The sequence below is a fragment of the Cervus canadensis genome, chromosome 10 (genome assembly GCF_019320065.1).
Source record: "Cervus canadensis isolate Bull #8, Minnesota chromosome 10, ASM1932006v1, whole genome shotgun sequence".
Classification (NCBI taxonomy): Eukaryota; Metazoa; Chordata; class Mammalia; order Artiodactyla; family Cervidae; genus Cervus; species Cervus canadensis.
In genome coordinates, this window is record NC_057395.1 from 17,937,447 (window position 1) to 17,950,996 (window position 13,550).

At 42.0% G+C, this 13,550-nt stretch overlaps 1 protein-coding gene across 4 annotated transcripts in view; it reads right to left on the minus strand.

Annotated features, from left to right (window-relative positions):
* Positions 1-13,550, minus strand: part of PLCB4 (phospholipase C beta 4) — a 191,994-nt gene that overhangs the window by 12,809 nt on the left and 165,635 nt on the right. For all 4 annotated transcript variants that reach the window (XM_043479654.1, XM_043479651.1, XM_043479653.1 and 1 more), the window contains 4 exons: positions 10,212-10,327; positions 8,876-8,951; positions 6,931-7,106; positions 3,563-3,664 (listed from right to left, as the gene is read on the minus strand). In XM_043479654.1, the coding sequence (XP_043335589.1) occupies positions 3,563-3,664; positions 6,931-7,106; positions 8,876-8,951; positions 10,212-10,327 (470 nt within the window). The remainder of the gene's footprint in view (positions 1-3,562; positions 3,665-6,930; positions 7,107-8,875; positions 8,952-10,211; positions 10,328-13,550) is intronic.

Consider the following 13,550-nt stretch of genomic DNA (forward strand, 5'->3'; position numbering starts at 1 on the left):
TTTCCCTTCTCCAGGGGATCTTCCCAACCCAGGGATCAAACCCAGGTCTCCCACATTGCAGGCAGATTCTTGACCAGCTGAGCCACAAGGGAAGCCCAAGAAGACTGAAGCAGGTAGCCTATCCCTTCTCCAGTGGATGCTCCCGACCCAGGAACTGAACCACGGTCTCATGCATTGGAGGTGGATTCTTTCCCTGCTGAGCTACCAGGGAAGCCAAGATCAGTCAATCAGTCAGTCAGTCATACATATGCGTATTTCCTCCCTTTCGGGCTTCCTTCCCATTCAGGCCACCGCGGTGCATTGAGCAGAGCTCACTCTGCCATATGGCTGCTTGCTTAGCTGCTCAGTCATGTCCGACTCTTTGCAATGCTTTGAGCTATAGCCTTCCAGGAGCTGAGCTTAGGTCTCCTGCATTGCAGGTGGATTCTTTACTAACTGAGTATTCAGGTGTGTATGAATCAGATCCCATATGATTGTACAGTGGAGGTGGTGAACAGATTCAAGGGATTAGATCTGGTAGACAGAGTGCCTGAAGACCTGTGGACAGAAGTCCGTAACACTGTACAGAAGAAAATGACAAAATGCCGTCCCCCAAAGGAAGAAATGCAAGAAGGCAAAGTGGCTGTCTGAGGAGGCTTTACAAATAGCTGAGGAAAGAAGAGAAGTGAAAGGCAAAGGAGAAAGGGAAAGACATACTCAACTGAATGCAGAGTTCCAGAAACAGCAAGGAGAGGTAAGAAGGCCTTCTTAAATGAACAATGCAAAGAAATAGAGAAAAACAACAGAATGGGAAAGACTAGAGATCTCTTCAAGAAAACTGGAGATGTCAAGGGAACATTTCATGCAAAGATTAGCACAGTATAGGACAGAAACAGAAAGGACCTGATAGAAGCATAAGAGATTAACAACAGGTGGCAACAATACACAGAGGAACTACACAAAGGAGGTCTTAATGACCCAGATAACCATGATGGTGTGATCACTCAGCTAGAGCCAGACATCCTGCAGCATGAAGTCAAGTGGGCCTTGGGAAGATTTACTACGAACAAAGCTACTGGAGGTGACGGAATTCCAGCTGAACTATTTCAAATCCTAAAGATGCTGTTAAAGTGCTGCACTCAATATGCCAGCAAATTTGGAAAACTCAGCAGTGGCCACAGGACTGGAAAAGATCATTTTTCATTCCAATCCCAAAGAAGCACAATGTCAAAGAATGTTCAAACTACCGCACAGTTGCACTTATTTCACATGCTAGCAAGGTAATGCTCAAATTCCTTCAGGCTAGGCTTCAGCAACATGTGAACTGAGAACTTCCAGATGTACAAGCTGCATTTAGAAAAGGCAGAGGACCTGGAGATCAAATTGCCAACATTTCTTGGATCATAGAGAAAGCAAGAGAATTCCAGAAAAACATCTACTTCTGCTTATGCTAAAGCCTTTGACTGTGTGGATAACCACAAACTGTAGAAAATTCTTCAAGAGATGGAATACTGGACCACCTTACCTACCTCCTGAGAAACCAGTATGTGGATCAAGAAGCAACAGCTAGAACCAGACATGGAAGAAATGACTGGTTCAAAATTGGGAAAAGAGTACATCAAGGCTATATATTGTCACCCTGCTTATCTAACTTCTATGCAGAGTACACCATGCTAAATGCCACGGTGAATGAATCACGAGCTGGAATAAAGATTGCTGGGAGAAATATCAACACCCTCAGATATGTAGATGATAACACTCAAATGGCAGAAAATGATGACTCTTGATAAGGGTGAAAGAGAAGAGTAAAAAAGCTGGCTTAAAACTCAACATTCAACAAACTAAGATCATGGTATCTGGTCCCATCACTTCATGGCAAATAGAAGGGGAAAAAAAGTAGAAGCAGTGACAGATTTTTCTTGCACTCCAAATTCAGTGAGGATGGTGATTTTAGCCATGAAATTAAAACATACTTGCTCCTTGGAAGGAAATCTATGACAAATCTGGATAGCGTAGTAAAAAGCAGAGATATCACTTTGCTGACAAAGGTCTGTATAGTCAAAGCTGTGGTGTTTCCAGTAGTGATGTATAGATGTGAGAGCTGGCTCATAAAGAAGGCTGAGTGTCAAAGAACTGACGCTTTCAAATTTGGTGCTGGAGAAGACTCATGAGAGTCTTTTGGACTACAAGGAGATCAAACCCGTCAACCCTAGAGGAAATCAACCCTCCATATTATTTGGAAGGATTGGTGCTGAAGCTTAAGCTCCAATTCTTTGGCCACATGATGCAAAAACTGACTCATTGGAAAGACCCATTGGAAAATGGGAAAAATTGAAGTCAAAAGGAGAAAGGAGCACCAGAGGATGAGATGGTTAGTTAGCATCACCAACTCCATGGACACAAATTTGAGCAAAATCAGGGAGATAGTGAAGGACAGAGGAAGCTGGTGTGCTGCATTCCATGGGGTTGCAAAGAGTCAGACACCAGTTAGTGACCGAACAATAACAAGATAACTATGCCAATATGATGGTGTAAAAGAGCACTGAATAAATTGAGTAATAATCTCCTTAAAGAGAAGCAAATGACACTCCATGATTATTGGGAAATTTCTTGTCCAAAGTGTTGAAAAGGTGATTTCTTTCCGGGTTAAATTCCAATCCCACTGCTGGCCTGTTAATTCCAAACTGTATTTAATCCAACAAAATTTCAGCATAAAAATGCACTGGATGGTAATACGATTTATATTCTGTCAACTTGAAAAGTGGGAAATGCACTGGGTATCAAGTGCTGCTAACTCCCTCTCTCAGGGCCCATGACTAGCGATGCCCTCTTAGGTCCCCTTTACCAGCCTTGGCTAAAGCACTGAACCTTGGATCTTCTCTGGACGTCACACAAACCTTCTCCAACTCTATGTGGCCAAGGACGGATTAACACAGAAGTACAAGAGCCACGTGCCCACGGCTCAAAGGAGCAGATCGTGGTCATTTACAAGCCAGAGCTGGGATTAGGCTGCAGAGGAACTCTAGCTGAGATCCTAGCCTTGCTTAGCCCCTGCTCTGGCCCCCTCCTGCTTCCTCCTCTCTGCCCTGCTGAAGATCTTTTCCTCAGCAAATCATATGACCCAAAGTCCTATCTTCATCTTTGTTTCTAGAAAACCCATTCTTAGACAAAGACAAACCAGAAAACCTGAGGGAGGTGATTTTAGATGATCCCTAGTGTCAAGGTCAGTACAAGGCCTACAGACTGCAAACGCATTCAGGATGGGCTAAACACCTGAGCAAATAAGATGCTTTCAGGATGACATAAGCATCATGTGGGAAGGATATTTTGCCATAATTTATACAATTTTGTTTATGCCATATTTTACACAATTTTGGAGATGAGCACACATATATTGAATGTAAATATGTTTTATGAGTGGTAGTAAGCAATCAGATTTTATAGCAACAATAATCTATCTTCCCAGCAGATATAACCACAGGATTCTAAGCCAGCTCTCACAAAGTTTTTCTACATCTCAAATGTGAGTGTGTGTGTACACTGGAGTCAGTATTATGTTCTTGCAGTGAGCATTCCAACTCACCTTTCCCGTTCTGCTTTATTCTTGATGGACTTATCTTGGCTGATGGCTTTGCTGTTTTCCATAGAAATCTTGGCTTGCTGTGCTCGCATCTCTTTGCTTTCCCTGTGTGTTAAAATAAAAACAAAGCCAGGAGTGATCATTGTGTAGTGTACAGACATCGGATCTCGCTATGTTGTACTAACACAGTCCTGTAGGCCAATTATGCTTAAACAAACAAACAAACTCACAGAGAGAGAGATCAGATTTGTGGTTTCCAGAGGCAGGGTTGAGGGGAAGGGAAGTTGGATAAAGGCGGTCAAAAAGTGTAGTCACTATGTTGGTATCCCAACTTTTTGGACCCTGTGGACTGTAGCCCACTAGGACCCTCTGTCCATGGGGTTTCCTAGGCAAGAATATTGGAATGGGTTGCCATTTCCTTCTCCAGGGGATCTTCCTGACCCAGAGATCTAACTCACATCTGCTTGTCAGATAGATTCTCTACCCCTGAGCCACCTGGAACAAACTTCCAATTATATGATAAATAAGTACCAGGGATGTAATGTACAATGTGATTAAGATGTATGTTATAAAAACATGAAAGTTGTTAAGACAGTAAAGCCTACAAGTTCTCATTACGAGGAAAAATATTTTTTCTTTTATTTTGTATCTCTATGAGATGATGGAAGGTCACAAAACTTATTGTAATCATTTCATGATATATGCATGCCAAAGCACTATGCTGTGGAGCTTAAACCATACAGTGATGTATATCCATTATTCCTCAGTAAGACTGCAAGGAAGAAAAAGACACCCAGGGAGTGGAGAGTGAGTGTTCAGTAGGCAGAGTTTCAGTTGGGGAAGATGATCAAGTGCTGGAGCTGGACGGTAGTGACCGATGGTTACGACAGTGTGAATACATCTTATACTAGACACTTACAAACAGGTGACATAGTAAATTTTGTGTTGTGGATCTTTAACTCTAATTACAAATATAAACAAAAAACAGGTTTCATACGTGACAACAGGACTGGGTTCACTTTTTATCTCATTATCGAGATCATGACATTGTCTTGCATTGTGAGGAGGCGGGCAGGAGCCCCAGTCCACACGCATGCCCCTCCTGGGGGCAGCGGGGCACTCGCTGTGAAGTGTCAGTGGTGGGCTGTGAAGAAGAGACACGATGTGTGTCTAACGCAACCCCAAACACATGATGAGCCTACACGGCTGCCCGGAGTAGGACACTGTCGCTAAGTCATCAACAGGCCAGATGCATTCTGGATAAACAAAAACTACAAATCCCAAGTTATGTGCAACTATCTCAGGCAATTGCGTTTACAAGCCTGTATGCAAGAAGATGAATGGGAATAGTGAGGACAGCAGGAGAATAATCAAAGCATCCACAGGGACAACCACTCACACTCACAGTCAGTAAAATACAAGGATTTTCCAGCTTTGTCCCGTGCTTTTCGGGGGGATCAGATTGCTTGGAAGAGAAAGCATGTTCTAACACTCACAAATGACTGTCTTGCCTTCTGACAGCCCAGGGGAATGAAGGGGACAAACGATTTCAAATAAACACAGGAAATGGGGGGAGGATGCTTATAGGTGACTGATCACTGTGTGTGAATGGGTATGTGTACCACAAAAACTCATCTCTTTGGACTATTGATGAGTACAAATGCACACCACTTAGACTGAAAGTGAAAGTATTAACAAAGAATCTTCTCTGGAACCTATGGTGATCTCCTTGGAGCACTGCCTGGAAATGGGCAGGTTAAGTGGTGTTTGTACTTTGTGGAAAAGGATGGACAAAACTGAAATAGAGAGGTCTCCAGTCAGAGGACTTAGGGCCACAGAAGCTGGAGTATGCACAGAAACTCCTGGACCAAGAAATTGGCTCTCAGAATTTTTTATAACTTGTTATTAAATTGACCATCTCTTCATTCATTCATTCAACAGCACTTATCAGTAACCAAATAATGCTGCCAAATGTTAGGAAGGCAATAATTTTTTAACCAAGAACAACAGCTATGATGGTAGCAAAGAAACGACCACATGATACTTAACAAAAAGCTTCAGCGCTGCTATTACTTTGAAAAACACCCCTACCATGGATCTATTTTTTAAGGTAAATTAGTAATAAGGTTATGGTTCCTTCAAATGACTTCCTAAGTCATGCAAGAATTCATTTATTTTTTTTTCTTTTGGACAATGGGTACTGTTTGGGATAATTTTTTCTCCTTTATTCAACTACAATAAAAGATTAGAAGAGAGTACCTTATTCTTCAAAGTATCTTTGAATAAAGGTGGACATCTAAAATCTGATATTGTAGAAATGGTCAAAGGGAAGATGATGAACCGACATTTCTGTGTACTAAATCAAGAGCATTTCTAAGGGGAAAAAGGCACTTTTAATCCTATACAAATAAACAGAATACTTTAAAATGGATATGGTATGGTACTTGAGCCCACAAGAAACTCAGCATGACATGCATACCTCATTTAGTTGGCTCATGAGAGAGTGAGAAGCTACAGCAAAAACACTTCACGTTCTCACGGCTGTGTGTCACTCCATAATGAGGTTTGGGATCTGGGAATGTGCCTACATAACTCACTTCAGAAGTTTAAAGTTTGTTTGTTTGTTTTTTATTTGTTTGTAAAATGCTTCTGTTTTATACTTTCTGGTGTGTATCAACAGACCGCCACTGTGGCACACAATTGGCCCTACAGAAGCACAAGCTGCAACCAAGCTGTGATAAAAAGACATCACTGACATAAACACTCTTCTGCCTGGGGAAAAAGTCCAGCTCACCATCTGCAGTGTCTTAAACATGATACTCAATGTGCTGAAATGGGGAGACGCGAAAATAAACAGATACTTTTTGCTATTTCTTGATCAGACCTGCCTTTCTAAAATTTATAGACACCCTGACAGTGGAAAGAAAGGTATCTCTGAGTCATCAGAACCAACCATTCTAGGAGTTCAACTGCTTGGTCTTTATCTCCTTCTGCATCTTTTCTTCCTAAGAGGTTCCAGAGATCATTTCTTAAAAGCCAAATCTGGCCCTATCATCTTGTGAAGCCTCCAGAACCACTCAGAGGCAGCAGAGTCTGTGATAATTTTTAGTCTGTATGGTATGCTACTTGTAATGTGACTTAATTTGTTGTAGGAGTATGATATCTTGCCACCACTTGGAAGCATTCTGATGGTCGAGGCCATTTCTTATAGTTCCTCTTGCCACATCAACTCCATGACAGAGTATACAACAAAGCTCAGTGTTATATGTGAAGTTGATTTTCCTTACTACTTGACACTTCTGCATGCACACACACACACACACACACACGTTTTAAAGCCTGGGAGCTTCCTCTGGAGCTAAGCTGCCCACCTGTCATGGGACAGTTTCAGCTGCTGGGTCTGCTGCTCGTGGGCGCTGATCAGGAGCTTTCTGAGCAGCTCGCACTGCTGGCTGAGGTGCAGGTCCCGGATCTCCTGCTCCTCCGCACTGTGGGTGTTGATCATGTCTGACCACTCCTTTGTGTGCTGTGCTACAATCTCCTTGACCTGCGTGGGGAAAAGGGGGTGGTGCCACCTGGAATTCTCACAAGCAGGTAGGAACTAAAACACAATATTAACCATGCATTTCAGATCCCCCTCATTGCTTTACTTGGTCAATCAGTAGACACTCACAGAACCTGTAAAAATATGTACTAACCAACAGGAACTAGGAAGTCATCACTTTTTAAAACAGGGCAATCATTTTGGCTCTAGGTATTTAACCATGACCCATTTCACTGCCTAAGTTGCCCACACGCTGGTTTGTCTGGTCCTTGGGCTCCTTTACCAATTCGATGAGAATTCTCTTCATCACCTCATGCTTTTCCAGCTTAACTTCCACAACGTCACAGTTCTGAAAAGAGAGCTGTATGTTCTCTTATTCCTGGGTCAAGACTTATTGTGTCATCTTAGCAAACGCTGGGGTAGACAGTCTTCCCCTGCAGAGAGTATCTGTGCTTGTCGCAGTGTGCGTTTACGGCTCATCAAGCGCTAGAGTCTATTTCTCCAGCTCCTTGAGTCTGGCTGACCTGTGGCTTGCTTTAGCCTGTAAGACTGTAGCAAATGTGATGCAAACAGAAGCTGTGAAAGTGCTTATCCCTTCTCTATTCTTGGAACTCTGAGAAGTCTGTGCTAGCCTGCTGGAGAGTGAGAGGTCATAGAGTTAAAAACCACCAGCAGCCAGCTTCCTACCAGAGACCTCAGAGAGGCCATCAGTCCCAGCCGACTGCCGACACCCAAGTCCAGCCGGAATCAGTAGAGCTGTCCAGTGGTGTATAGTCTGAATTCTAACCCACTGAACTGTCAGTTAATACACGGTAGTTGTCTTAAGCCACTAAATTCTGGCATGGTGTTTCATTTAGCAAAAGCAACTTGATATAGTAACCGAGGTTTCTATTTTCATATTTACATAAAGCGTTTAAAAATCATGGAGTGTTGCATAGTCATTAATTCTCAAACATTCTAGTTAAGAGGAGGAAAAAAGAGAGCAGGGAACAGCTCTCAAAAATATACAGCTTTAGACTCTTTACACCTCTTTAGACTGCATGGCAGAATAGACAAATACACAGAACCACGGAGAACTTCAGTTTGGACCGCCTGCCTGGCCCGGGTGTGGGGCAGCATCACTCGCTGGATGATGGAGCTTCATGGAGACGTAGGAGACTGGCTGGTCTGACCGAAAGCTATAGTTGGAAACTTCGTCTTTAACAGTTCTTTTTCTTCTATAACTTTTATCATAAGAATTGTTTATGTTCTTGACTGCAACATGGTGCTCGATTCTTCAAGGTGTCTGTAATCACACTTAATGTCCCCTAAACTCCTATTTTCTTGTGTTTTGTGGGGGGAATATGAGTAATTAGTCTCATCTCCTAGAATCTTAGCTCTGGAATTTTCCCCATTCCAAACTTCCTCAGCAAAGTTAGAATGGAAAATTAAACTACTGACTATAAAATAAATATTGAAATAAGAGTTATTGAACCCTCTGGATGGGTGGTTTTCTGTCATATGTTCAATGCCACATCTATAGGGAAGTAATTCTATATTCTACACAATATTTCCTTTTAATCCATGTATTGTTTTCCTGATGCCTCTTAGGCAGACAACATAGACACTGTGAGTATATGTCTACAATGAAGGAAAGGTGTTCCATGAAATGCCTCTTCTCTAACCCAGTGGGCCCAGACCAGTCCCAGGCTACTGTTATTTCTGATTAAAACTGGGTGCAGCTTCAAAAAAAAATTACCAAGTTGTTGCTGTAAAAATAGGCATTTTCTTACCTTAGATTTGTGATCTGATGTCAGCGTCTGAATTTTAATTTCTGTTTCTTTCTTCATTTCAAGACAATTGCTTCCCCTGAAAATGGAAAACCGCAAATGCATGCCAAGCATGAGATATCTTCCCGTTCCCAGAGGCCTTTGCTCCAAAGCCTTCCAGTGAAGACAATTAGTTCATCACACCTGGGATGCCATGGCTCACTGGGCAACCTCGGTTCTTCTAGTAATAGATTCACACCTTACAAAACATCTGTATCGTGATTACTCAATTCAACCACTACACAAAGAGCCATTTCAGACCTCACAATTATTTCATTGTAAAGGATTTGTTGTCAGTTTCCATTTTGGTTCCTGCTGTTCTTCAAGCTATTTTTCATTTATTCAATAATGTACTATTTAGGAAGAGAACTGAAAAACAGGACCTCAGCCTTGAAGTGAATTTTCAATTCTTCTACTTTGGTTGTAAAGCCAGATTTTTGTCTTTGACACATGCCAGCAAGGGAGAAAAATAGCATTTCTTGGCGCTACGGGGTAATTTTTGCTTCTTACTCTATTGTGAGTAGGAAATATATACCAGGCAATTGCCCAGCAGGCATTACTGGTTATTTCAGTGATTATTTTTTCCTTTTGGAATATCCATATCATTGCTGAAACCAGAACGGGCCCTGAGCGTCTGTCTTCAGCATGTATGCTCTGATTTATTATAGCCTAAGTCAGAATGCTTCATCGTATTATTAATGAAGAGTGCCTCTGAGAGACACATTTTAAACATCCACCTGATCACTTCACGGCTGGCACTGCGTGTGTTTTCCCTGCTCTGTTATTCAGTTAGCTTGCAACATCACAGAGACATCTCCCTAGCTGAATTCTAGATAAACTCTTTCAAAGTAAATGCAATGACAGGTTTTATTCAACAGTTTCAGCTGTTGGAATAAGCAAAAAATTCCTGAAACATTAAACATCAAAACTGGAATTTTTCCCCCTTGAGTACATCAACCTTATTATTTATTACCTGGTGGTGCAAAATGATTTCTGGAGTTTTCCCAACTTTGTCTTTCCTTCTCTCCCCATTCACCTTAAAGGTACTTGCATGGAAAACTCATGAAAGACACAGTTATTATTTCCATAACCAACATCTGTAGAACTTGAACAAAGCTCCTCTTTTCACTTCAGTCACTCCCTTTAGCTTAGTAGATCTCTTATTTCCTGAAATCATTTTTAATGATGAAAACACAGCTAAGACTAAGTTCCTCCTTGGCCTAAACAGGCAGCTAAACTGTGGGAAGAGACAGAACATGAAAAGGCAGAAATCCTGCAGAAGGAAGCCAGCAGCGCTTACCCTCTCTTCTTCATCGCCTTCTCCAGGACTTTCTCATGCGTCAGCTTCTCCTTGTCGTACTGGGCCACAATCTTGTCAACTTGCGTGCAATGCAGTTTCTGCATGGTACTGTGTTCCTGCAAAGAATTTGTGGTTGCGAGTTAGACTTGCAGCAAGGCTGGCAAACTCCAGCCCACACTGGGCTGGCATAACTTTCACCAGTGCCTGTGGAGTCTCGGCTTGCAAATCAAGAAGTAACTGAGTCTGGGAGCCACAAAGACTTCCAATCTCCCACCCAACCCAAGAGTTTCTTGTATCCCCGTAAGGCCTCGCCAACAAGGGGTTCTCCAGCCTCAGTCCGATGAACATGCCTCCCTCCAAAGGCATCCCTGCCCGCTGCCGGACAGCACCAATCACCCCAAAGTTCTTTCCTCTGCACAGATGGCTCTGTAGAACTCCACCCATCCATCTTCTTTTCTTTTTCTTTTTTGTCAGCACCATGTGGGATCTTAGTGCCCTGACGCGGAATGGAAGCCACGCGTCGCTGCACTGAAAGCAAACAGTCTGGACCTCTGCACCACCAGGGAAGTCCCTCACCGTCCACCTTTGCTCTGCTGTCTGAGTCATCTGACTGGTTCACGGCCCCTTCCTCAGCCTAGTGCCCAGAATGCAAACTCGGCCACCACATTTCTTCTCTTCCACATGCTGAATATAACTACTCATCGCGTCGCATGGCTTCTACACACCAGGGACATTTTAGAAGTTCGTGAACACCGTCATTACACAATGAGAACTACCATTGTGGTTTCACTGTCAGCTCATTTTGGATCCCTAACAATTAATATTTTTGCCAGCTTCCTTGTCAAGATGCACTCACAAGGAAGACAGAATGTTCAGGAGCCTTGGTCTTCAGCTTTACAGATATTTAAAATATTTCTCCATCTGCTTCCTCTAATCACTGAAATGGGCTGAAAGACTTTGAAAATAAGTATTTCTCTATGAACATTACTTTTTCCTGATAATTTGGCCATATCCAGGGACTTAATGAAATCAGATTCTTTAGCTGCTCAGCCCCTAAACACAGAGGAAAATATTACTATCAGTAATATTCACTCCAAGATGATGCTTAATGTAATATCCCAGTATTACTCTTGAGAAACTTAGAGAAATGAGATGATATTAAAGTCTGGAATGGGTAGACCATATTTAGCTTATACAGCCACCGTCATGGCCATGTTTGCTTTTGCTTACTTTTTAAAGTGTGTCCAAAGAAGACATACAAATGGCTAACAAACACGTGAAAAGATGCTCAACATCACTCATTATTAGAGAAATTCAAATCAAAGCCACAATGAGGTACCATCTCACGCTGGTCAGAATGGCCGCCATCTAAGTCTACAAACGATAAATGCTGGAGAGGGTGTGGAGAAAAGGGAACCCTCTTACACTGCTGGTGGGAATGCAAACTAGTACAGTCACTATGGAGAACAGTGTGGAGATTCCTTAAAAAACTGGAAATAGAACTGCCATATGGCCCAGCAATCCCACTGCTGGGCATTCACACTGAGGAAATCAGATCTGAAAGAGACACATGTACCCCAATGTTCATCACAGCACTATTTACAATAGCTAGGACATGGAAGCAATCTAGATGCCCATCAGCAGGCGAATGCATAAGGAAGTTGTGGTACAGATACACCATGGGACATTACTCAGCTATAAAAAAGAACACATTTGAGTCAGTTCTAATGAGGTGGATGAAGCCATTATACAGAGTGAAGTCAGAAAGAGAAACACCAATGCAGTATACTAACGCATATATATGAAATTTAGAAAGGTGGTAGTGATGATCCTATATGCAAGACAGCAAAAGAGACACAGATGTAAAGGACAGACTTTTGGACTTTGTGGGAGAAGGTGAGGGTGGGATTTGAGAAACAGCACTGAAACATGTATATTATCATACGTAAAACAGATGACCAGTGCAAGTTCAATTCATGAAGCAGGGCACTCAAAGCTGGTGCTCTGAGACAACCCAGAGGGATGGGGTGGGGAGGGGGCGGTTAGGATGGGGACACATGTGCACTTGTGGCTAATTCATGTTGATGCATGGCAAAAACCACCACAACATTGTAAAGTAATTAGCCTCCAATTAAAATAAATAAACTAGTTAAAAAAATTAGGTGTGCAACAAAAGTTAGTGACTTAATTTTTAAAAATTGATTCTCTTTCTAAGAAAATCACCTTGAACCTAATTCATGAATATCTTTAAAGATTTCATAAAATATAAATGGGGAAGGGATTTTGAACCTTACCAAGATTTCCTTAATTTCCCAGTGTTGCTAGTGAGTTAACACAGGAGTTGATCTACAGTTCACATGTACATCAATTCTTCAGAAAGGCATTGGCGCAGCCAGTCCTAACCTTCCTGCCAGGTTGATAAATGCCTTTGGGAGACGGTGTAGAGGAAGGTGGTGATGGGTTCTTGGAATAGGCTCTAGAAACAGGGACAATGGGGTGGCCCTAGATGATGTTACTTTGCTCTGGATTTGGGGTCAGAGAATTACATGTAACAATGTCTTGCTTAATTTGTGGTTGGAAGAGCTGATAAATCTAGTCCTAGTACCAATCTAGTCCTAGTACTGGGCTGGCCAAAAAGTTCATCTGGGTTCTTTGGCCAACCCAATATATGCTCTTGAGTGTTATAAACACATTTCAGTCAGGTCTTCTGCATTGGATTAAGGATGTGAACAGTCTCAGGTCTTGGGACAAGCCACTTAATCTCAGTCTGTCCATCTTTATAATTGGGATAGTGATACCTACTTTAGTGGGTTGTTAGGATTAAAAGTAAATATAATATAAATCATATTTCAAATGCTTATTAAGCCTTATTCAAAATATGTTGCTGTTCAGTTGCCAAGTTGTGTCTGATTTTTTGTGACCTCATGGACTGCAGCACACTAGGCCTTCCTGTCTGATTCAAAATATGGTGACATACAAATCTACTTATATTATTTGATCCTCATGAAAACATGCAGAGTGACCTGAGAGAACAGCCAATGAAATTAAATCAATAAACCTTTCCTTCAAGTTTAACACACTACCCCAAGAATAGATTGACATGTTGATGTATCCTTATTTAAGTGGATTTAGCTACTTCTGCACTGTTATGGGGGGAAAACACTAAAAAATACTAGCCTTCCTTAAAAGATTTAATAAACATCATGCCTGTCTGCACATGTATTAATTTTCCTGGACAACTAAATAATGGGCTCTGTAAGTCTAGGGGCTTCCTAGGTGGCTCAGTGGGTAAAGAATCTGCCGGCAATGCAAGAGATGCAGGCAGACACAAGTTTGATC